Source organism: Coregonus clupeaformis, chromosome 21, assembly GCF_020615455.1.
Source record: "Coregonus clupeaformis isolate EN_2021a chromosome 21, ASM2061545v1, whole genome shotgun sequence".
Lineage (NCBI taxonomy): Eukaryota > Metazoa > Chordata > Actinopteri > Salmoniformes > Salmonidae > Coregonus > Coregonus clupeaformis.
Genome location: NC_059212.1, coordinates 12,740,450 through 12,763,490, shown reverse-complemented (window position 1 = coordinate 12,763,490; position 23,041 = coordinate 12,740,450). Strand labels below are relative to the sequence as shown.

The window sequence follows — 23,041 nt, the reverse complement described above, 5'->3', positions numbered from 1 at the left end:
TACAATAAGGGGATTTGCTGTACCTATGTTATGTCGGAAACATTCAGTTATAAAGTCCTCTGTCCTAGTTAAAAACAAGTTATCATCCAATAGGCTTTGATTAAATTTCCAAATATCCTCGCCGCAAGTGGAAATTCAGTAAGAGTAATGTATATGCCAATTATCTGATGGTCTGACCGCATTCTGTCCCCTATCAACACTTTTTAAACTTTTGGTGCCAACGAGAATGACATAAGAAAGAAGTCAAGATGATTAACTTGATTGAGTCTCCGCCATGTATATCTCACAAGGTCAGGATATTTAAGCCTCCATATATCCACTAGTTCTCTCAATCTTAGTTAGCTGGCTAAAGTTAGAACTATATACTGTAAATGTGCAATCATTTGCATAAAACCCCCCACCAACAATAAGTCTTGAACCATTCAAGCTAGAGACACCAAACCAACGTTCACATGTTCAGGCTATAATATCCTATCAAATAATCGATCCTTCACAAGCTAGCATGCACACCAAGTTTTCTTCAGGAAATGTACTTTTCTAATATTGTACAGGCTACATTTTCATTAGTTGAAGATTTATCAATTTATTGATTTTCTATGTATTTTCTTAGTTGAAAATGTATTTGTGCATTTATTTCTTTAGCAATCAAACAGGGACAGAGCACAGTAAATCAGATCAGTAACAGATTATCTTACTTTTCAGCCACCCATAATTTATTACAGTAAAATATTTACAAACAATCCATTGATATATTACAAGAAAATATATAGATTGCTAAATAAATAAATGCACAAATACATACTGAACAAAAATATAAACGCAACATGCAACAATTTCAAAGATTTTACTGAGTTACAGTTCATATGAGGAAATCAGTCAATTGAAATAAATTAATTAGGCCCTAATCTATGAATTTCACATGACCATGAACACAGATATGCATCTGTTGGTCACAGATATCATTTTTTTTAAATTGCCTCACAATGGGCCTCAGGAACTCGTCACTGTATTTCTGTGCATTCAAATTGCCATCGATAAAATGCAATTGTGTTCGTTGTCCGTAGCTTAGGCCTGCCCATACCATAACCCCACTGCCACCATGGGGCACTCTGTTCACAACGTTGACATCAGCAAACCGCTCACCCACACTACGCCTTTTACGTGGTCCGCGGTTGTGAGGACGGTTGGACGTACTGTCAAATTCTCTAAAACGACATTGGAGACGGCTTATGGTAGAGAAATTAATGTTTAATTCTCTGGCAACAGCTCTGGTGGACATTTCTGCAGTCAGCATGCCAATTGCACGCCCTCTCAAAACTTGAGACATTTGTGGCATTGTGTTGTGTGACACAACTTCACATTTTAGAGTGGCCTTTAATTGTCCCCCAGCACAAGGTGCACCTGTGTAATGATCATGCTGTTTAATCAGCTTCTTGATATGCCACACCTGTCAGGTGGATGGATTATCTTGGCAAAGGAGAAATGCTCACTAACAGGGATGTAAACAAATTTGGGCACAACATTTGAGAGAAATAAGCTTTTTGTGCATATTGAACATTTCTGGGATCTTTTATTTCAGCTCATGAAACATGGGACCAACACTTTACATGTTGCGTTTATATTTTTCTTCAGTGTATATCAATGGATTGTTTGTAAATAGTTTACTGTAATAAATTATGGGTGGCTGAAAGTATAATCTCTTACTGTGCTCTCTACCTTTGTTTGATCCCTGCTGCCCCTATTGGTAGATTCGTGTACAAACAACAACACAGGTTTCCGGGTACACATCATCACCAAAACGGTGTATCCAAGTTGTTGGCTTTATAACGAACAGTCAGACAAGCACAATGGGTATTACAAAACTTGCAGATTTCATTCGCAGCGACGCACCTGGTGCTATTTCTTACAAAGAGATCGGCGACTACACAGGTAAGTTTGCATGCTTAGCTACTTTTACTAACGTTAGCTGTGTTAGCCAAAAGGCTAACGTTAGCTAGCTAGCATGCAGTTCGGGACAACTAGTATCCTCCTTCATATGCTCGTTATCTCATCCTAGCATGTATAATGTTATGGAGCATCAGTGTGCCCCACCCAATAATTGACTAGACTTATCCCCAACATTGAAGCTACCAGACAGGCCAGGCATTATTCACGTTAGCAAACTAGCTTGGCCAAGTTTTATCCAGTACTAGATATGGGCCCAGTTGGATGTTGTATGATCTGGAGGTTTCCTGCTCATTGAGTTCACTCAAAGGTTTCACTAATACAATACACCGTACATTTGTTTTGTCTCAACATTTTAGGAAAGGTCATTGCGTTGGACACCTCCATTGTTCTGAACCAGTTCCGCACTGCAGTACCCAATCTTCAGTTACTGGGGTGAGCTGTCATTTCTAACTTCTAAAGCTTACCCAACCGTTGGCATTGTTGACAGCACCTCAAATGTGGCTTCTTCCTCTCCTTCATCTGCACTGATCTGAAATCACAGGACAGGGGAAAGCATATGGCGAATGTCTACCAGTTATTTACTTTCATCTGTCCAGTTCTTTCCAGCCAGTGCAGATGAAGTATGTAACGTTAGCCTAGATGAAGAGAGGGAGTCACTTTAGACTATTGGGATGTGTTTCTGTGGTAGACCTGTGTAAACTAACGCTGAATTCAGGGCCCTGTTTCTGTTTCTAACCCATGTTCCCATCCTTTCATTCTAGTCCCTTGACAGGTTTGTTCTTTCGCACACTAACCTTCCTGGAGCATGACATCAAGCCAGTGTTTGTGTTCGATGGGAAGCCTCCTGGGGAGAAAAGGGCTGTGGTGAGTGGCACAGCCAAGACCATAGCTAACTACAGTGCCTTCAGAAAGTATTCACACCCCATTACTTTTTCCACATTTTGTTGTTAGAGCCTGAATTCAAAATTGATCAAATTTTGTTTTTTTGGTCACTGGCCTACACACAATACCCCATAATGTCAAAGTGGAATTAAATATTTTTTAATTGTTTCAAATTAATAAAAAATGAAAAGCTGAAATGTCTTGAGTCAAGTATTCAACCCCTTTGTTATGACAAGCCTAAATAAGTTCAGGAGTAAAAATGTGGCAAAGCAATTCACTTTTTGTCCCGAATACAAAGTGTTATGTTTGGGGCAAATCCAATACAGCACATTACTGAGTAGCACTCTCCAAATGTTCAAGCATAGTGGTGGCTGCATCATGTTATGGGTATGCTTGTAATCGTTAAGGAATGGGGAGTTTTTCAGGATAAAAAAGAAACGGAATGGAGCTAAGCACAGGCAACATCCTAGAGGAAAACCTGGTTCAGTCGGCTTTCCACCAGACACTGGGAGATTAATTCACCTTTCAGCAGGCCAATAACCTACAACACCAGGCCAAATCTACACTGGAGCTGCTTACCAAGAAGACCGTTAATGTTCCTGAGTGGCCGAGTTACAGTTTTGACTTAAATATACTTGAAAATCTATGGCAAGACCTGAAAATGGTTGTCTAGCAATAATTAACAACCAATTTGACAGAGCTTGAAGAATTTTGAAAATAATAATAGTAAATGTTGCACAATTCAAGTGTGGAAGGCTCTGAGACTTACCCAGAAAGACTTACAGTTGTAATCTCGTCTACAGAGTGTTGACTCAGGGGTGTGAATACTTAAACTACCAGTCAAAAGTTTGGACACACCTACTCATTCAAGGGTTTTTCTTTATTTAAAAAAATGTTTACATTGCAGAATAATAGTGAAGACATCAAAACTATTAAATAACATATGGAATCATGTAATAACCAAAAAACTTTAAACAAATCAAAATATATTTTATATTTGAGATTCTTCAAATAGCCACCCTTTGCCTTGACAGCTTTGCACACTCTTGGCATTCTCTCAATCAGCTTCATGAGGTAGTCACCTGGAATGCATTTCAATTAACAGGTGTGCCGTCTTAAAAGTTAATTTGTGGAATTTATTTCCTTCTTAATGCATTTGAGCCAATCAGTTGTGTTGTGACAAGATAGGGGTGAGGCGGGGTATACAGAGGATAGCCCTATTTGGTGAAAGACCAAGTCCATATTATGGCAAGAACAGCTCAAATAAGCAAAGAGAAACGACAGTCCATCATTACTTTAAGACATGAAGCTCAGTCAATACGGAACAGATCAAGTGCAGTCGCAAAAACCATCAAGCGCTATGATGAAACTGGCTCTCATGAGGACCGCCACAGGAATGGACGACCCAGAGTTACCTCTGCTGCAGAGGATAAGTTCATTCAAGTTACCAGCCTCAGAAATTGCAGCTCAAATAAATGCTTCACAGAGTTCAAGGAGAAGACACATCTCAACATCAACTGTTCAGAGGGGACTGTGTGAATCAGGCCTTCATGGTCGAATTGCTGCAAAGAAACTACTACTAAAGGACACCAGTAAGAAGAAGAGACCTGCTTGGGCCAAGAAACACGAGCAATGGACATTAGACCGGTGGAAATGTGTCCTTTGGTCTGATGAGTCCAAATTGGAGATTTTTGGTTCCAACCGCCGTGTCTTTGTGAGACTCGGTGTGGGTGAATGGATGATCTCCGCATGTGTATTTCCCACCGTAAAGCATGGAGGAGGAGGTGTTATGGTGTGGGGGTGCTTTGCTGGTGACACGGTCTGTGATTTATTTAGAATTCAAGGCACACTTAACCAGCATGGCTACCACAGCATTCTGCAGCGATACGCCATCCCATCTGGTTTGCGCTTAGTGGGACTATCATTTGTTTTTCAACAGGACAATGACCCAACACACCTCCAGGCTGTGTAAGGTCTATTTTACCAAGAATGAGAGTGATGGAGTGCTGCATCAGATGACCTGGCCTCCACAATCCCCTGACCTCAACCCAGTTGAGATGGTTTGGGATGAGTCGGACAGCAGAGTTAAGGAAAAGCAGCCAAAAAGTGCTCAGCATATGTGGGAACTCCTTCAAGACGGTTGGTATAGCATTCCAGGTGAAGCTGGTTGAGAGAAGGCCAAGAGTGTGCAAAGCTGTCATCAAGGCAAAGAGTGGCTATTTAAAATATATTTTGATTTGTTGAACACTTTTTTGGTTAATACATGATTTCATATATTTCAAAGTTTTGATGTCTTCACTATTATTCTACAATGTAAAAATTAAGAAAAACCCTTTAATGAGTAGGTGTGTCAACTTTTGACTGGTACTGTATGTAAATGAGATTTATGTTATTTCATTTTCCAAAAATTTGCTGACATTTCAAAAAACATGTTTTAACTTTGTCATTATGGGGAATTGTGTCTAGATGGGTGAGGAGAAAAATCTAGGTAATCAATTTTGAATTCAGACTGTGACTAGGGCTGTTGCGGTGACCGTATTACCGCCACAACGGCGGTCACGAGTCATGAAGGCAGTCAAATTCCACATGACCGTTTAGTCACGGTAGTTAGGCTTCTCCAAGCTCTGATGCTGCTGCTGGTCATTAGTAGCCTACCAAACTTGCTAAATGCCTGGTAGTCAGCACTCTATTGTCCCTCTAATCACTCTGACATCAATGCAAATGTTTTCAAAAATCTAATCAAACACTTAATGAGAGCCCATGAGCTCATGTTGCGCAACATTTCTATAGGCTATGCAATTGCGGGAGAAAACAGAGTGATGGCGGCTAATAAAAAGAGGAGGATCCCATCAGCTTTCTATAGGCTAGGCCTACTATATTTATTTCTCAACTTTCCTAATATTAAGCACATTGCTTATATTTACAACAGGAGTATAGCCTACCTGGCTGGCATTAAAATAAACCACGGGGAAAAGCATCCTCCATTCGCTATTTAAGTGCATAGATTACATGTATTTTTTCCCGCTGCCCCTGTTTCGATACAGGTGCATGATAATGGTCCATTCTAAATCAAAACAAATTTCACACATATATTATTTAATATATGTAAAGACAAGATTACATATAGAATAGTCTGATGGGTGACAATATTAGCCTATCACTTGTGAATGATATATTATCATTTGTGAATGATGCCCAGCATAAGGAACAATACCTTTTTTTTGGCTACTTTTTCGAATCATGGTCGCACACCTCATGTAGCCTAGCCCATAGGCCTATATGTTTTTATAAGGTTCGTATCACAACTAAAGTGGCCAAATAACTTCTTAAAATTAAGCACATTAATCCGCTTTACAACGGGTGTAGAGCCTAACTGGCATACATAAGTAGTGTGCGAGTTTCAAGTTTGGGGAAGATGTTTTTTTCACCATAGAAATGCACCTTTTATAATAAAAGCATTACATGCATAATTGCATTTGTGCTCACTTTTGATAATGGTGTTTTCCTCTAATGGAACATTCGCGCTTATAGCCTACTACCATGTGCGTATTGCTGCGCTTATAATGTGAAGAAATAGCCTAATAGTTTATCAACATTTTAAGCTAAACGTTCTGATCTGTTGCGTCAGCCACATTGCATCAAAAAATTTTTTGATGCTAGTGGTTGTATTAATTTGGGATCTATCGCATCCCACAACTGTCCCAGACTATGTTTGGAATATTTATTTCTCGAACAAAATAGAATAGGTTGACTTTTGTACTATGCAGGATAGTAGATTGACATAGGCTAGTGCTATTGCTGTTCATTAGGCCTACTCATCTTGTTTGCTGATGAAAAGTTCTTCCAATATCTTCAATATGCACCTAGGAATTGGATAAGGACGCACACAGTTGCGTCCCCGATGTGTCTGTCTTCACTTGTAGCCTGTGAGAAAGACCCGATCACGTGATGGAGCGCGCAGCACTCAGGGAGAAGGGCAGAATGGCCACTGGCCGCAAAAGGCATGGATTCTTTTAGGGTGCATTACGGTCACACAAAGGGGATGCCGCCTTGAAATTCTAGGTATTATCAAGTGCTTGTCAAATTGTGAATGTGTGACTGATGTAGTGTGTACAGCCTGCGCAAAAAAACTAAGCAGAGCTCATGCCTTTCAAACTACTTTTTTTCAAATCATCATTAGAGTCGCATCATGCAGCCTTACAATGTATTCAAAATCTAAACAAATAGCCCAACGTTTGTTGAACAACTAAAGTTACATTAATAACTCTAAATTAAGCATGTAGGAGTACCTATGTCTTTGTTAACCGCTCAACACATGTGCGAACTCCCTCAAATCGTTTGGAGAAAATATCCTTTCTATTTTATTCAGCTTTGTTCAATTGTGTTCTTCATACTATAAAATAATGCCACGGAATTCAAAGCAAATCTTGTCTGCTAAATGAACTAGTGTAGCCCACAGCCATTTGGCATAGCCAGATCAGGGCCTAACATAAGGACAACTCAGAGTATGCTATTCTGTTCTTCTGAAGTAGACTACATTTTCTTCATATCATGCTTCTTTAGACATGTCTAAAATAAATAATGAATTTATTGTGAAGGTGTAGGCTATATTATATGGATTTATTAGACTTTTTTTAAATGTAGATGTTCCAAAGGTCTGCATCAGTGGCTTGTAGGCTATGTGTGGAAGCCAGGAGATGCTAAATGTGTTTATGTTAATTAACGGTCAATTACCGTGAGACCGATAGTGATTTGCTTGACAGTCACCGGCTGACGAAATTTCGTGACCGCCACAGCCCTAGCTGTGACACAACAAAATGTGGAATAAGTCAAGGGCTATGAATACTTTCTGAAGGCACTGTACCTCACAAAATGACACCCTCACAAGTAGTGCACTACACTAAATAGGGATAGGGTATAATTTCCGACACAGCCCATGTCATTACGGTTTAATTTAATTGTATTCCCTGTTTCTTCCAGTTGGAGAAGAGGGCACAGGCTGCAGGCTGGAGCTCCCCCAGTCATTCAGGAGCAAGTAAGAGAAACATTGGAATTCAATCACAGCGCATATCAGTTTTCCATCTTCCTGTATTTGACCTTTGACCTCTCTATGTGCACCTGTAGTGTCCCCTCAGACACGGGACTGTCTCCACCTTCTGAAGCTTATGGGTGTGCCCATCATCCAGGTCAGTGTGCCAATCCACTATGTAGCATGCTAACCCTGAACATTTACCCTAATTATACAAAGTTGTCTTGAACACACACCAACCACCAGAAACCATAACATATGAACCCTCTCCTTCCGCTCTCTCTCTCTCCAGGCTCCAGGAGATGGCGAGGCACTATGTGCCCACCTGGTGCAACAGGGCACAGTAGACGCGGTAGCATCAGAAGACATGGACACTCTGCCCTTTGGTGGCAACATCCTGATCCGCCAGCTCAACGCCAAGAAAGACAGGTGAGGGTGCACCTTTGAGTCCATAACCATGTCTATACAGCCTGGCCATATAGACCAGACGTAATATAGTAAATGTAAATCCGGGACACTCAAATGAATATGATATGTTACATTTGGTATGGTTACATAAGACAAGGGTTTGGTCGGGGTGGATGGGTGGGTGTATAACGCGAACGCCTAGCAACCCAAATAAAGCAAACGTCCAGCAACTCAAAGGTTGCATGTTCTAATCTCATCATATTTTAGCTAATTAGCAACATTGCAACTACTTACTACTTTTTAGCTACTTTGCAACTATTTAACATGTTTGCTAACCCTTCCCCTAACCCTAACGTTAACCCTTTAACCTCACTCCTAACCTTAACCCTAAGCTTAACTAAAAGCTCAGACACCAGCAGGATAGTCAAATGTTTGCCTGCCGACAGTACTTAGCACCTCTGAACAGAGTGTCTGCAGTCAATGTCTTTTTTGTTCACACAGCAAAGACCTTGGAAGTCATCAGCCACAAAAGCCTTGTTAAAATACTCCAAACCAGAAGGTGGCAGTAGCGTTGTTTGGCTATGCATATCTGTGCGTATTGCTTATGGTCTAGATTCCAAGCTATCAAATATAATCGCATACACATATTTAGCAGATGTTATTGCGGGTGTAGTGAAATGTTTGTGTTCCTAACTCCAACAGTGCAGTAGTATCTAACAATTCACAACAATACACACAAATCTAAAAGTAAAAGAATGGTTGCATCACCGCCTGGTATGGCAACTGCTCGGCCTCCGACAGCAAGGCACTACATAGGGTAGTGCGTACGGCCTAGTACATCACTTGGGCCAAGCTTCCTGCCATCCAGGACCTCTATACCAGGCGATGTCAGAGGAAGGCCCTAAAAATGTCCAAAGACTCCAGCCACCCTAGACTGTTCTCTCTGCTACCGCACAGCAAGCGGTACCGGAGCGCCAAGTTCTTTACAGCTTCTACCCCCAAGCCATAAGACTCCTGAACAGCTAATCAAATGGCTACCCGGACTATTTGCATTGTCCCCCCCCTCCCCCCCAATTTAACGCTGCTGCTACTCTCTGTTTATTATCCATGCATAGTCACTTTACCTCTACCTACATGTACATATTACCTCAATTATCTCGACCAACCTTTGCCCCCGCACATTGACTCTGTACCGGTACCCCCTGTATATAGCCTCGCTACTGTTATTTTATTGTTACTCTTTAATTATTACTTTGTATTTTCTACTCATCTATTTTTTACTTCAGTTTATTTTAGTAAATTATTTCTTAACACTTATTTTTCTTAAAATGCATTGTTGGTTAAGGGCTTGTAAGTAAGCATTTCACTGTAAGGTCTACACCTGTTGTATTCAGCGCATGTGACAAATAAAATGTGATTTTGATCTGATTTGACATGGACACTCTGGCAAATGTTGCGCTAATGTTGCTATTTTGTAGAAAGCCCTTGTTGATACTAGCCAGATGGCCACCGCTAGATAACTACATAGCAAGATGACGAAGAAACAATTTAATTCACTCTCTATAATCCCATACTGCCAGTGCCAGCCCATAGCCAAATGTTTAGCTAGCTAACTAGCATTAGTATATTTGCTAGCTAGCACAACATAGCTAGCTAAGGACACTGCACTAACTCGGCAGCTAACACAGGCAGCTGTTTCATGGAAACTAGCGACTCCATTGTGATTTAATTATAATGCCAATACTAGCTACAGTGGTTAGCTAGCTTGGAGGAAGTATTTAGTGTTGTGTGCATTGCATCTGTGCACTTAGCTAGCTACTATCCAATAGCCGACATTGCATATGAAGTGTGACTGGCTCATCTGTGGATGGAGAAAATGCCCACTTTTCCCCCTTTTTTTGTTGACTCCCCCACGTGGGGGTTCGTGCTCTCTGATTTTGTTGGCCACTGACGAGCATTGCGATTCTACAAGTAGAATCGGTAGGTTCGTCGCTACCGGTCTGCACGCAGCTGGTACCGCTTTTGTTCTAGCAAGAGAAGGAACACCCTCCCACTGTGATAAGTACATATTAGCAGTCTATCGGCAGAGAGATTGTCGTGTGTTTCATGCTTAACCTTAACCCTAACCTTAATCCCTAACTCCTAGGTTAGCTAACGTTAGCCACCCAGCTAATGTTAGCCACAATAAATTAGAATTCGTAACATATATCATATGTTTTTGAAAATTCGTAACATGTTGTACGAATTGTGATTCGTATCATATTATACAAATTGCAATTCGTAACATATCATACGGATTGTAATTCGTTACATATCATACGAAATGGATAATGGACATCCACAAATGAATAAATACCATATGAAACGTAACATATCATACTAATTGGAGTGTCCCGGATTTACGTTTAGTACATGTGTGTTACGTCTAGTCCGGGTTTGTCTATACTGCTGTGGTTTCCCCAATAGAAAAAGATTTAAGCCAGGGTTACTTCTAAGCACTGTCTGGCAAAGTATTAGTAAAAATAAATCTAAAACATTCATTGATTTATTGATTGAGTTATTTAAATGGCTGATGGCCAGTTCTCTGGGTCTCTAAATCTAATTATTCCTCTCCTCACAGCGAAGTCATTGAATATTCTCTACCCAAGCTGCTAGAGATTTTGAAGATGACACATGAAGAGGTAAGACACCTCCTCCACGCAAAGCATTTGTAATGAAAGCGGCATAGGCCTTCATTACATGTTCATAGGCGTCATGTGTACAAGCATACCACATTCTAAGGCATAAACATCATGTACTTTTCTCTCAAGTATAATCTCTCAACTGTTGCACCTCTCAAAATGCTCCCATACTCTATATTCAGTGATATTTAATCTCTTAGGCTAACACTCCTTCTCTTTCCTCCTAATTTATGTCAGTTTGTGGACCTGTGTATCTTGTTGGGCTGTGACTACTGTGACAAAATCACAGGCCTTGGACCTAAGAGAGCTCTGACTCTGATCCAGCAGCACCGGACCATAGAGAATGTGGTGCTGAACATCAACAGAAAGGTACATGATCCCTCCCTGAAAACTGTTCAGATTACTATAATGCAATTGCCTTGGAGATTTTGGTGCCAATGAGTTTGCTGAAGTCTTATCTATGAGTCTGGGTTAAACATACTAGTAAACCAAGAAAATATGAAATGTCATTTGTTACCACTCCACATAAGATTAACATATATGAACTAATGATTATTTCATTGTTCCTCTCAGACCTCACCTTCTATGCTATGTTCCTGTCCATGTAATTAGACTAACACCCCAACCCCTTTTCTCCCTCCTCCTTCAGACCCACCCTGTCCCACTGTGCTGGCAGTACCAGGATGCCCGCAAGCTGTTTCTGGATGCCCCCCTGACCAAGCCCTCCGACCTGGTCTGGACTGAGCCGGATGAGGAGGCCCTGGTCCACTTTCTGTGCCACGAGAAACACGTCAAGTACTGTTCTGGTCCCGTATGACCGACCCCCTTTGGAATTAGACCAGGGGCCATATGTATCAAGCATCTCAGAGTAAGAGTGCTGATCTAGGATCAGGTTCCCCCTGTCCATGTAATCGTATTAATTGTGTTCTAAAAGGTACAACTGAGACGCTTGATACATACGACCCCTGGTGTACACAAATCGAATCCTCTGGATCTGCAGTGCATGCTTGTTTTATGTCCTTGCCCAGTAATCTAAAACTGAATTATTCCATATGTGTGTGTGATATGGAGGGAGCAAAGAGTACGAGGTCGAATGAGGAAGTTCAGTGAGAAGCGTGAGCGCCTGAGGAAGGAGAGGGAGGAGGACAAGGCAGCAGGACGGAGCCGACAAACTCGCATGGAGGACTTCTTCCGGGTTACACGGAAAAGGCAACAGGTGATATAACCCCACTATGACACTTTTATGACACCTCATCTTTTTATGGTGGGAGTACCTGCTGAACTCTATATCTCATGTTAAGGCCTGGTATAGAGATGGTTATATATCAGACTTTATTAACTAGTTCATTACATTTACATTTACATTTTAGTCATTTAGCAGATGCTCTTATCCAGAGCGACTTACAGTTAGTGCATACATTTTATTGTATTTTTTTCATACTGGCCCCCCGTGGGAATCGAACCCACAACCCTGGCGTTGCAAACGCCATGTTCTACCAATTGATGCCAAATGCTTCATATCTACAGTATTTATGGCTTTGGAGATCCCCATACTGTTTCAACCCTTTACATTGGTCCACTATATCCAATACAGATAACGTTAACTTTAGTTTTACAATTCAGTTGAAATTGTACAGCAATTTTCACATTTCTTTATAACCTCATCCTCCATGTAGGTATGCCTTTATTGATTGATCACCTTTCATTTATCAGGTTATATTGACTGTCAATCGAGATGTCTAAGGATCAACATTCTTGATACAGTTGAAAAGTGTTAAAAAACATTTTGAAACAGTGAATGTACTAACTGAACTTAATTGTCCAATAAGAGCACAGATTTTCCTTCTGTTGTTAAATGTCCTACTGAACACGACCCTGTACTGCTGAACTGGGAGTAGTAGCCTGAGGGGTATACTAAGACACTAGCTAGATCTTTTCAGGATTTTCTAAAGCTAGCCAGCTTCAGTTGGCTTCAAATTCAAGCTCAGGCTTCATACATGTTACGAAGGTGGATATTGATCATGCAGCCGCCGTTAACTCGAGCCAGCTTGTAACTGCGTGTTCGCGTCGAACGTGACAAGTCAAAAGCCGAACTCTTCATTGAGACAATGCTGAAACAGCAATCCATGGGCGAGTCAGTGCCACATTAAAAATGTTGTGGAAATGAAAGAAAGGTTATCTTGAAATAGGCTATTAGAAGTGCCATTTCCCTTTTATTAATCATATCATTAATATCGTCTTTGGTGTGCTTATCAATGCACAAGCCCCTTTTCCCCAACAACTTTCAAATGCATCATGTCTTTACTAAATGTGTAGTGTGATATATATTTGAATATTACTACACAAAATACATTTTTCTTAAAAATATATTTAATCAGTCTTCCTCAAATATGGTCCGGAAAAGGGATGATGATGCACTCTTTGTGAGAGTGAGGGAATCTAATTTGATTGGTCCTCAACTTTCGGCTCAAACACTTAGTTCAGGATAAAGTGGAGTTACCCTGCCCCGGAGCAGGTTAGAGATGAAGCGTTCAGTGCCATAGAAATGTACTTAGCTAAAAGGTGAGCCACCTTCAAGAGAATTGACTAAAGTTAGCGCTAACTATTATTATTATTATTATTATTATTATTATTATTATTATATTATTAACTCCTCTGTCCAGCTTCGTAGTACACCCCTCTGGTTCGCTAACTGTTCCTGCATTCAACAATGTCACATTGTTGCCTTGCCTCGTTTGGCAATATAACATTTCATGATTACAGGTTGGCTAAAGCAGAAACGGGCTGGAATCCAGACTGAACTGAAAGTGATGTGGCACCTAAATTAGCCTGTGTATTTCTGGTATGTATTCAGTTATTGTGTTGTGTCTGAAATACCAGCCTTATCTCCACTTGTAGCCATCTGAATCTGGGGATTCCATCGGCACCAAAGGAAAGAGAGCGATGCCCAAGTGATACTGCCCTCCGACAGAGTCTGGCGGTACTGCAAATGCATCCTTACCAACCAGCTGTCTGACAGTTAACAGGATGTGCTCGTTCATGAGGGTCTACCTGAGAAAGGAGCTGTGCAGATCATCTGATCTATACATTTCTTTAACTACATAACGATTGAGCATAAACCAATTCTTATTATATAAAGATTTGTGACAGCGACTACCTCAGGGTCATGTTCATTAGGCACCAAATAGAAGAAACACCCTGAAACAGGGACAGACTACCTGGGCATGTCCAATAAGTGATGCTCATATTCGTTTCCCGTTTTAAAACGTTGTGCCCTAATGAACATGACCCAGGCCAACTCCTAGTGAGCAAGTAAACTGGATGAGCAGAGGCAGTGCAACCACTGTCTATATGGCCTTGGCTTGCTTGTTCCCTCAGCCAAAACAGGAGCCGATTTGATTTCTATGGAGGGAGGTCAGATGGGCTCGTGGCTTATTTGGTGGACACCTGCTACCCTCAACAGTGCCAAATTTGAGGCAAATGACTTTCTTATCATGATGAACATGATCATGTCAAAGTAGAGACCAAAACTCCAAAATATGATATTCTCTTGAATCAGTGTTGTTTTTACACAATATGTCAGTATGATGGTAAAGATTGTATTTACTATTAAACATCAACGTAAAATGTTGTCGAATGGTCATTGCTGCCCACCAGATCTTACCACCAGTAGGTGTCAGTCACGCTACGGTTAGCTGTTCAGTACACCTCCTGTATGCCAACGAAGAAGAGACGTGTCCGTCCCACTAGACCTCTCAGCAAGGTGTCTGAACAATCGCCGGCGAGGCAAGTCTCCCCGAATATATCCCCTCCCTAGGCCTCGATAAACTTCTCCCACCGTTAGTAGCCCCTTTTCTCAACCATGGCGACGAGTGCGAAGCGAAAACAAGAGGAGACGCATCTCAAGATGCTTCGGGAAATGACTAGACAGCCCCCGAATAGGAAGTGCTTTGATTGCAACCAGCGCGGGCCGACTTATGCCAACATGACAGTGGGTTCCTTCGTCTGTACCACCTGTTCTGGCATCTTGTAAGTACTGGGTTGATTCTATAGTGTTTTTATGTGGCATTGTTTTTAAAGCAACATGTCGTTTTTTATGGTGTATTGGTTAACTAACGTTAGCAAGGTCCCCAACACAGCAGGTAATGCTATCCAACGTTAGCTCGAGGCCATTGGTTGGGCTGGGTCGCAAGCCCATGCTTTGTTGTAAGGGGTCTCAATTCCCAATCTTTAAAAGGTCACTATGCAGTTCAATACCTAGTTTGGCAACTAACTAAAATATTGTTTGTGCCGAAAGTACTTGTCTGATAAAAGGCAAATATTTGCCCAGTGTGTCAAAACAGCGCGTCACCCGCACCGGCGAACCTCTTTTCTAATCAAGTTGTCTATACGGTAGACGTAGTTTGGGACAGCCGTTGCTCACGGCTATAGGTGTATAGATAGAGCAGGGATGGGCAGTCCTCGGGGGCTTGATTGGTGACACACTCTTGCCCTAGCTCCTGATAAAACACCTGACTCCAATAATCAACTAATCAAGGTCTTCAGTTTAGAATGCAATTAGTTTAATCTGGTGTGTTAGTTATAGGGCTGGGGAAAAGTGACACAAATCAGGACCTCAAGGGCTGGAGTTTGTCATCCCTGAGATAGAAGAAGTGTATCAGGAAGTTGCTATACACGGTCTTGTAGAATACATGAAATGGGGCAGTAGGTCAAGTAATGCAAATTATATGGTTCAGAGACCACAATAGGAAGGGACTACTGACAAAACCAAAACGGATACTACAAGTGATCACTTCACGTCATATGTGAAGGCTAGGCACATGAATGCATAGCCTTATATGAGTCATATAATGACTTTCACTGATGGTTTTCACTTTTGGGAAGTTCCATCTGATTTCAGTCACTTTTTGACCTGTTTTGGACATGAATGCCAAAACATGTAGGAGATAGAGGTGCCCAAATGTGACCAATTTTGCATACCCCACCCTACCATTAGATATCTATGTCTTCATCACTGGAAAATATAAATGGTTGAGTTTGATATCATTTAAAAGCTCACAAACAGGGTTGTCAAACTATTTTATAATTTCTTTTAAAAAATGATTTTCAATAAACAGATTTTTTAAACCTTAAGGTCAATTATCTAAATGCGTAAACTCAGGTATTATTTTTTCCCCCACATGTTGTAGCTTAGACCTTATTTTACGTCATCTGAAGTGTTTGTTGTGCCTGATATCGGTTGAAACGCAGCATGCTCTTAGGTGGCATGGTTTGCCTGATAAATGTACTAAAATGGGAATAAAATAGAAACTTCATCTTTGAAATGGTAGCACAAAGATGGAGGTCCACACCTCAGAGAATGTTGACTTGAATGGGAATATCAATTTTAAATTATACTGTCAATCTTCCATAGGAAACCTATTGAAATATAGATAATAGAATAGACGTTCCTATTTAAGTTGACATTCGACGGTGGGTGTACCGGCGGCCATCTTTGTGGTAGTAATTGGAAGTAAACATTTCAATTTCAATGATGTACCAGCTAATTTGCAGTGGTCTGAAGGGATAAATCCATTGTATTCATTTATATTTCTAAGATTGAAATGACACCCACCCTGTATTCAACAGTATGCTGTGTCTCAACCGATAGCGGGTACAACAAACACCTCAGATTATGTAAAATATGGTTTAAGCTACAACATATGCAAAAATGAGTTGACATGTTTTTTGATAATTGCCGCTAAAGGATACATAGTTTGACATCCCTGTTTGTAAGCTTTTAAATTATATGAAACTCAACCGTTTATCTTTTCCAGTGATAAAGACATGGATGCAAAATGGGTCAACTTTGAGCACCTCTATTTCCTAACTGTTTTGGCATTCAGGTTCAAATAGTCACTTTCTGACCACTTCATCCATGGGCAAATACGAATGGAAAGTTTTGTTCAAATCAAAAGGGGTGCAGTGAAAAAGTGATTGAAATCAAATGGAACGACCCTTTTGACAGTGAATATCAGTGAATGCAAAGTTTAGCTGTGAGTGTTCAGTCATGTTGTGCCTGGTCATTGTAAACTGAATGACACCGAATACATACTCACCAATTCCCCCCATCGTTACCCCTCCACTCCCAACTAGACGAGGGCTGAATCCCCCCCACAGAGTGAAGTCCATCTCTATGACCACCTTCACGCAACAGGAAATTGAATTCCTACAGAAACACACCAACGAGGTAATGCCATTAAGTAATGTAATGTACTAAGAAATGTGTACTTCAATCCTAGTCCTGGGGATCTGCAGGGAGTGCAGGCTTTTATTCCAGCCTAGCACTAACAAATCCGATTCATTTGAAGGTATAGATGATTAGTTGATTCAGATGTGTTAGTATTGGGCTGGAACAAAAGCCTGCTTACCCTGTGGGTCCCCAGGACCAGCATTGGAAAAACACTGGATTAGTATCTTTGTGCATGTCTGCCTCCTCATGTCTGCTTTCTTTATTTGAAGTTTATTTTGTTTCTCTCAAGGGAGATTATTGGCATTCCTTTTTCTCTCTCGCGCTCTTTCTCCACGCCCTCTCCCCAAACACTTTCTCTCCTCTAGGTTTGTAAACACATCTGGTTGGGGCTGTACGACGACAGAACATTGGTTGTTCCAGACTTCCACGAACCACAGAAAGTAAAAGAATTCCTCCAGGAAAAGTACGAGAAAAGGAGATGGTGAGATGCTTCATTTCAGTTCATTCATCTGTTCATGGTTCACTGAGCTTCACTCATTTGCTTTCTATTGCGTTGTGTGAACTGAACATCTTCAAAAGCAGAAGAATTTGATTTGATTTGAAGATCCGACAGTTTCTATTGTGATGTATTAATGGGAAATCCCTCTCAGAACTCTCAATGTATAATCTTATGAATTCACCTTAAAAAAAACAAGTAACAGCCCATTTTTACATGTCAAAATTATTTCACCTTGGGAACTCCCCATCGATTCCACCCATGGATGTATTTTTATTTATGGTTGTGTTCACACAGGTACGTCCCTCCAGACCAGGCTAGGACGGTAGCCACAGCCCAGGCCTCCAAGTCGGGCTCCTCAGCCAGCAGCACAGGCAGCACCCCGGAGATCCAGCCCCTGAAAACCCTGCAGCTCAACAAGACCCCCCCAACGCGTCAGGTATTTCCCCCATCTTCTTTCCTAACATATGGCGTAATACATTTCAGGCTGATGCGCTTTTGAGTCATTTCCTAACATATGGCGAAATCCATTTTAGGCTGATGCAACATTTTTTTCATGATTTTGTCTAGGGTAAATTCAATCACTTTTTAAACGTAATCACTTTTTGACAGCACCCCTTTTGATTTGAATGAAACCTTCCATAGATATTTGTACAAGTGCTCAAAGTGACTTTTTGGACCTGAATGCCAAAACATTCAAGAGATAATGGTGCTCAAAGTTGACCCATTTTTGCATACACCACCAAACCATGAGACATCCATGTCTTCATCACTGGAAAATATAATTTGTTGAGATTGATAACATTTGAACGTTTATAAACAGCGTTGTCAAACAATTTTTTTATTACATACATTTTCTAAAAACGTGTAACTGCGTAAAAAAAAAAAAAGATTTTCACATATGTTGTAGTTTAGACTCTATTTTACGTCATCTGAGGTTTTTGTGTTGTGCCTGCCATCTGTTGAGACACAACATGCTCTTGAATACAGGGTGGGTGTTATGTTTTGGCTGATAAATGTACGAAAATATTAATACAATGGAAATGTCAACTTTCAAATGGTACCACAAAGATGGTAGGAGGTCCACACTTCAAGAGAATGTTGACTTGAATGTTTTATTTATTTTATTGTATTTATTTAACCTTTATTTAACTAGGCAAGTCAGTTAAGAACAAAAATGTATTTACAATGACTGCCTACCCTGGCCAAACCCTCCCCTAACCCGGACAACGCTGGGACAATTTGTGCACCGCCCTATTGGACTCCCGATCACGGCCGGTTGTGATACAGCCCGGGATCGAACCCGGGTCTGTAGTGATGATTATCTCAATGAACATAATAGCATTTTCATTAGTCTGTTTCTCTAGGCTGTAAGTAAAAATGAAAAACCTTTAGTTTAAGAGCTAAATCCATCACAAAGAAATCCATTATAATTTTGTTTTGGCAGGTCAAAAGAAACATTGGAAATAAGAAAATGTATAAAAAAACAAACAAAAAAAACAGAATAGCATATTTTAAGTTTAATATGTTACTAGTCTTTGCTTAGTAGCCTGAGCAATACTGACAAGCGAGTGCTCATGAATGCATGGACAGCGCAGTTATTCTTGGGAAAAGTGATATTTGGAAATGGAGAACTGCAGAATATGCTCTTTCTAATACTAAATAGCAATCAGAACGTTTTACCTTCTTTTTTAATTTATTTAACCTTTTATTTAACTAGGCAAGTCGGTTAAGATCAAATTCGTGTATACAATGACTCTCAAGGCGCGCTGTCAAATTATTTGCTGTAAACATATTTGCTGATAAATAGACATAAGACAAATGTAAAGAATTAATTGCATAAAGAAATATTCGTGAAAATATATATTCAATATATACGTCCTACAGCACATTTGTATTGGCCAAGTAAGGTAGGAATAGGTGTGGAGAGAAGAAAAAATGGGTAAAAAGCTCTAAATACTGTACTGATTTAAAAAAATTCGGACAACTTAGAATTTAACTTGTACCAGCTTAATTGTGGTGGTCTGAAGGGATTGGTCCATTCTATGAGTTCTATTTCTATGATTGAAATGACAGCCACCCTGTATTCAAGAGCATGTTTCAACCGATGGCGGGCACAACACATCATCAGATGTGAAATAGGGTCCAAGCTACAGTACAACATTATGCGTTTTTAGATAATTTATGTTTAAGGTTTAAAAATGACAATTTCTATTAACTTTTTTTTCAAGAAATTATGAAATAGTTTGTCAACACTGTTTGTAAGCTTTTAAATGATATACATCTCAACCGTTTATCTTTTACATGGGCAAACATGTATAGAAAGTTTTGTTTAAATCAAAAGGGATGCAGTCAAAAAGTGATTGAATTCAAACCCTCTAATCATTTATATAAGTCAATGGGTGCAACCCCAAATGTCCCCAGTTCTTTTTCTTTAAAGCATACCATCATTCCTCATGCCCTTCCATCTCTTTCCCTCTCCCTCTGCCAGTCGCCAGTGGTGGTTCGCTCCCAGGCCTATCCTATAGTTCAGGAGAAGAAGTTTGACCTCCTCTCTGACCTGGGTGGAGACATCTTTGCTGCTCCGCCCTCTCAGGCTACCAGCAACTCCAACTTTGCCAACTTTGCAAATTTCCCCAGCCAGTCAGGTAATGAGTGGAAATGGCCTTCACTCAAACTAACTTCCGTTTAAGTCAAATTTTCATTTAGTCGTGCAATAATGTAAAAGAGAGACTAAGTGAAAATTTGACTTCAATGGCAGTTCAGGAGTTTCCCAATATTGAGTAGATTCTAATTGTTTGTCTTCAATGAGACAATCAAATCTTGAGGGCTTGGAAATTAGCAGTTATAGAGTGTAGTGTAATAAGACTGCACACGTCATTATAATATGTTTGTGTTAAATCATTGTCATTTGCCACTCCTCCCATGTACCATAACACCATTATGATTTCCTCATTCCTCACATTGTCAGTGTTTTGTGTTTCCTCCTCTGTGGTTTGCAGCGACTCAGGTTAACTCAAATGCCGACTTTGCCAACTTTGAGGCGTTTGGCAACTCTGGAGTACCTTCACATTTCAGCACCTCACCCCCCTCACAGTCCTTTGCATCAGGTACCCCTGGGTCCCATTCTCATACAAACCCTCTCATTTACATTATATCTGTTCCAAGCCCAACAGGGTGGACAACATGTTATGTTATTTTTGGGTGTTAGTGTCCATGTCCATTGCCATGTGCATGAATGAGTATATATCTGACCCCTGTGTATGTGTCTCTCTCGCGCTCTGTAGGGCGAGGTGTCCCAGTGCCGTCGGTGGCCGGTGCTGTACCGGCTCCGTCCCAGCTGGGCAACTCGGCAGAGGACCGCTACGCTGCTCTTGCTGAGCTGGACAACGAGCTGAGCTCCTCGGCCCCCACAGGGAGCAGTGTCCAGGGGTGAGAGACAGACACCACTTCAAAACTTGACACTAAAAATACATTTTAGATTTGCACACTAACACTGCCTCTGGATCTCGCTAAAACTTGTTTTTTATGATTCAATGAGATAACAAATTGATTCATGTTATGTATTTATGTGAATCTAGGAATATGTTTGGAGCTGTGTTGGGAACCTCGCCTGCCCAGACTCAGCCAGTATTACCCAGCATGCATGTGCAGCAAGGCTTTGGAGGTGAGTGGATTGTGTTACACGTACCTGTACTTTGTTTTCTGAAATGGGTGACCCTCAAAAGTAATGAAAACATAATGTAATGTCCTGTTTCAGCCGTCCAGTCCAATAACCCATTTGTTGCCCCCGCCCCGGATATGGCCACCAACCCCTTCCAGACCAATGGTATAGCACCGGCCGCAGGTGTGTGTGTGTGTGTGTGAGCACGGGAAAGTGCATGCATACATACATACCGTGTGTGTATGGTTGAAGTCAGAAGTATAAACACAAGCATGCTTAAAGGGCATGTTTGGGCCTCTGCTGGTTAATGAGTGTCTATTTGTCTGAAATGGCATTGTAGTAGATACTGTACATTGAAAGGTACGTTTGTGTGCCACTGTGTTTGTGGTCCTCACTCTGCCCTCCCCTCTCTGTGTGTCCTAGCCTCGTTTGGCACAGGTTCTGTGAGTATGCCTGCTGGCTTTGGGAACCCCTCCACTTACTGCCTCCCAACCAGTTTCAGTGGGACCTTCCAGCAGCCCTTCCCAGGCCAGGCCCCCTGCCCTTACCCCCAGTCGGGGGCCTACCACCCCCAGCAACCCAATGGTAAGTAGTGTGCCCTCTCCTCCTTAGTAGTCTCACCCATATCACAATATCGTTTGGACTTTACTTCAAAGCAAAATATTGTGTTGTGACTCACCAAATGTTTAGAATTTTCTTGTGAGCCTGCGCTATAAACAAAGGTCGTATTTCTGGCTAGTATCCCTGTAACGGTAAATGTAAAAACGTTTCTATTTGTAATAACTTTTAGATTTTTTTATTTAATAAACCCAGTAAATGTAATAACTTGCTGGTAATCGTAATAAAATGTTGAACGTTACACGTAATAACTTTTTCTGCTAAATGTAATAGTTATTACATTAACTGGTGAGTAACAACTTATTTAAAGAATAATGTAATAACTTCAACCAATGTATGCACAGTCACACACACACACACACACACACTGATAAAAAAAAAAGTCCTGAATGAATCTGTAGGCCCTAGTATTAAACATGTAATCTACAATAGTTCCCTGCAAACAAGAGTCGTTAAGACGTCCCCGGGATGTCACAAAATGGTCGCCAGGACATTGTGTCATAGTCCCCTGGCGGTTTTGTCTAGTTCCCGGTTGGTCTCGGGGACGTCCCTGAGGATGTTTTTAGGACGTTCTTTGGACATTGTGTCATGGTCCCCTGGAGGTTTTTGTCTAGTTCCCGGTTTGTCCGGGGGACGTCACCTGATTGTCTCAAACGTCCCTCCCCCCAGTTTCATTACACATCACCCCTTGTTACTGTTGCCAAGCCCATCAAGGCCCTGATTGGTGAACCACTGATCCATTCACAGCTTTGTCTTTTGGTAATGCTAGGGACACACGCACACAAACAGTGCTTTTAACATAGTGTTTTCAAATGATGTATTTGACACAATTTGACATATATTACATTGTGTATGTTTATTCATACAGTAATGTATGTCCTCCCCTGGGATTTGAACTCTTAGCATTCCAATCTTCCTTCTATGCCACCATGTCTGTATCATCGACTGATTTCACCTATAGGCCTATTCCTACACTTTGCACTTCAAAGTAAATCTCAGCTCAGTTAAAAATACACTCAAGAACAACTATTATATTTATCATAGTGATTCAGGAGTAACATTAAAACAGAATATGCCCCACCAA

General features: G+C 40.9%; 1 protein-coding gene across 9 annotated transcripts in view; it reads left to right on the top strand.

The window, feature by feature from the left end:
• Positions 1-1,752: 1,752 nt before the first annotated feature.
• Positions 1,753-23,041, top strand: part of LOC121534937 (probable flap endonuclease 1 homolog) — a 31,378-nt gene continuing 10,089 nt past the window's right edge. The window contains exons 1-12 of one of the 9 annotated variants that reach the window (XR_005994696.2): positions 1,753-1,929; positions 2,304-2,379; positions 2,709-2,811; positions 7,810-7,864; positions 7,954-8,015; positions 8,151-8,287; positions 10,887-10,947; positions 11,185-11,316; positions 11,597-11,742; positions 12,019-12,163; positions 13,711-13,789; positions 17,083-17,101. Coding sequence is in view for 8 of the 9 variants with exons in the window: in XM_041841561.2 (XP_041697495.2) it covers positions 14,810-14,976; positions 17,083-17,176; positions 17,545-17,660; positions 17,973-18,114; positions 20,167-20,323; positions 20,678-20,785; positions 20,963-21,107; positions 21,257-21,342; positions 21,436-21,522; positions 21,763-21,924 (1,264 nt within the window). In the remaining variant the exon portion in view is untranslated. The other 8 variants (XM_041841568.2, XM_041841569.2, XM_041841566.2 and 5 more) reach the window with 8 other exon arrangements.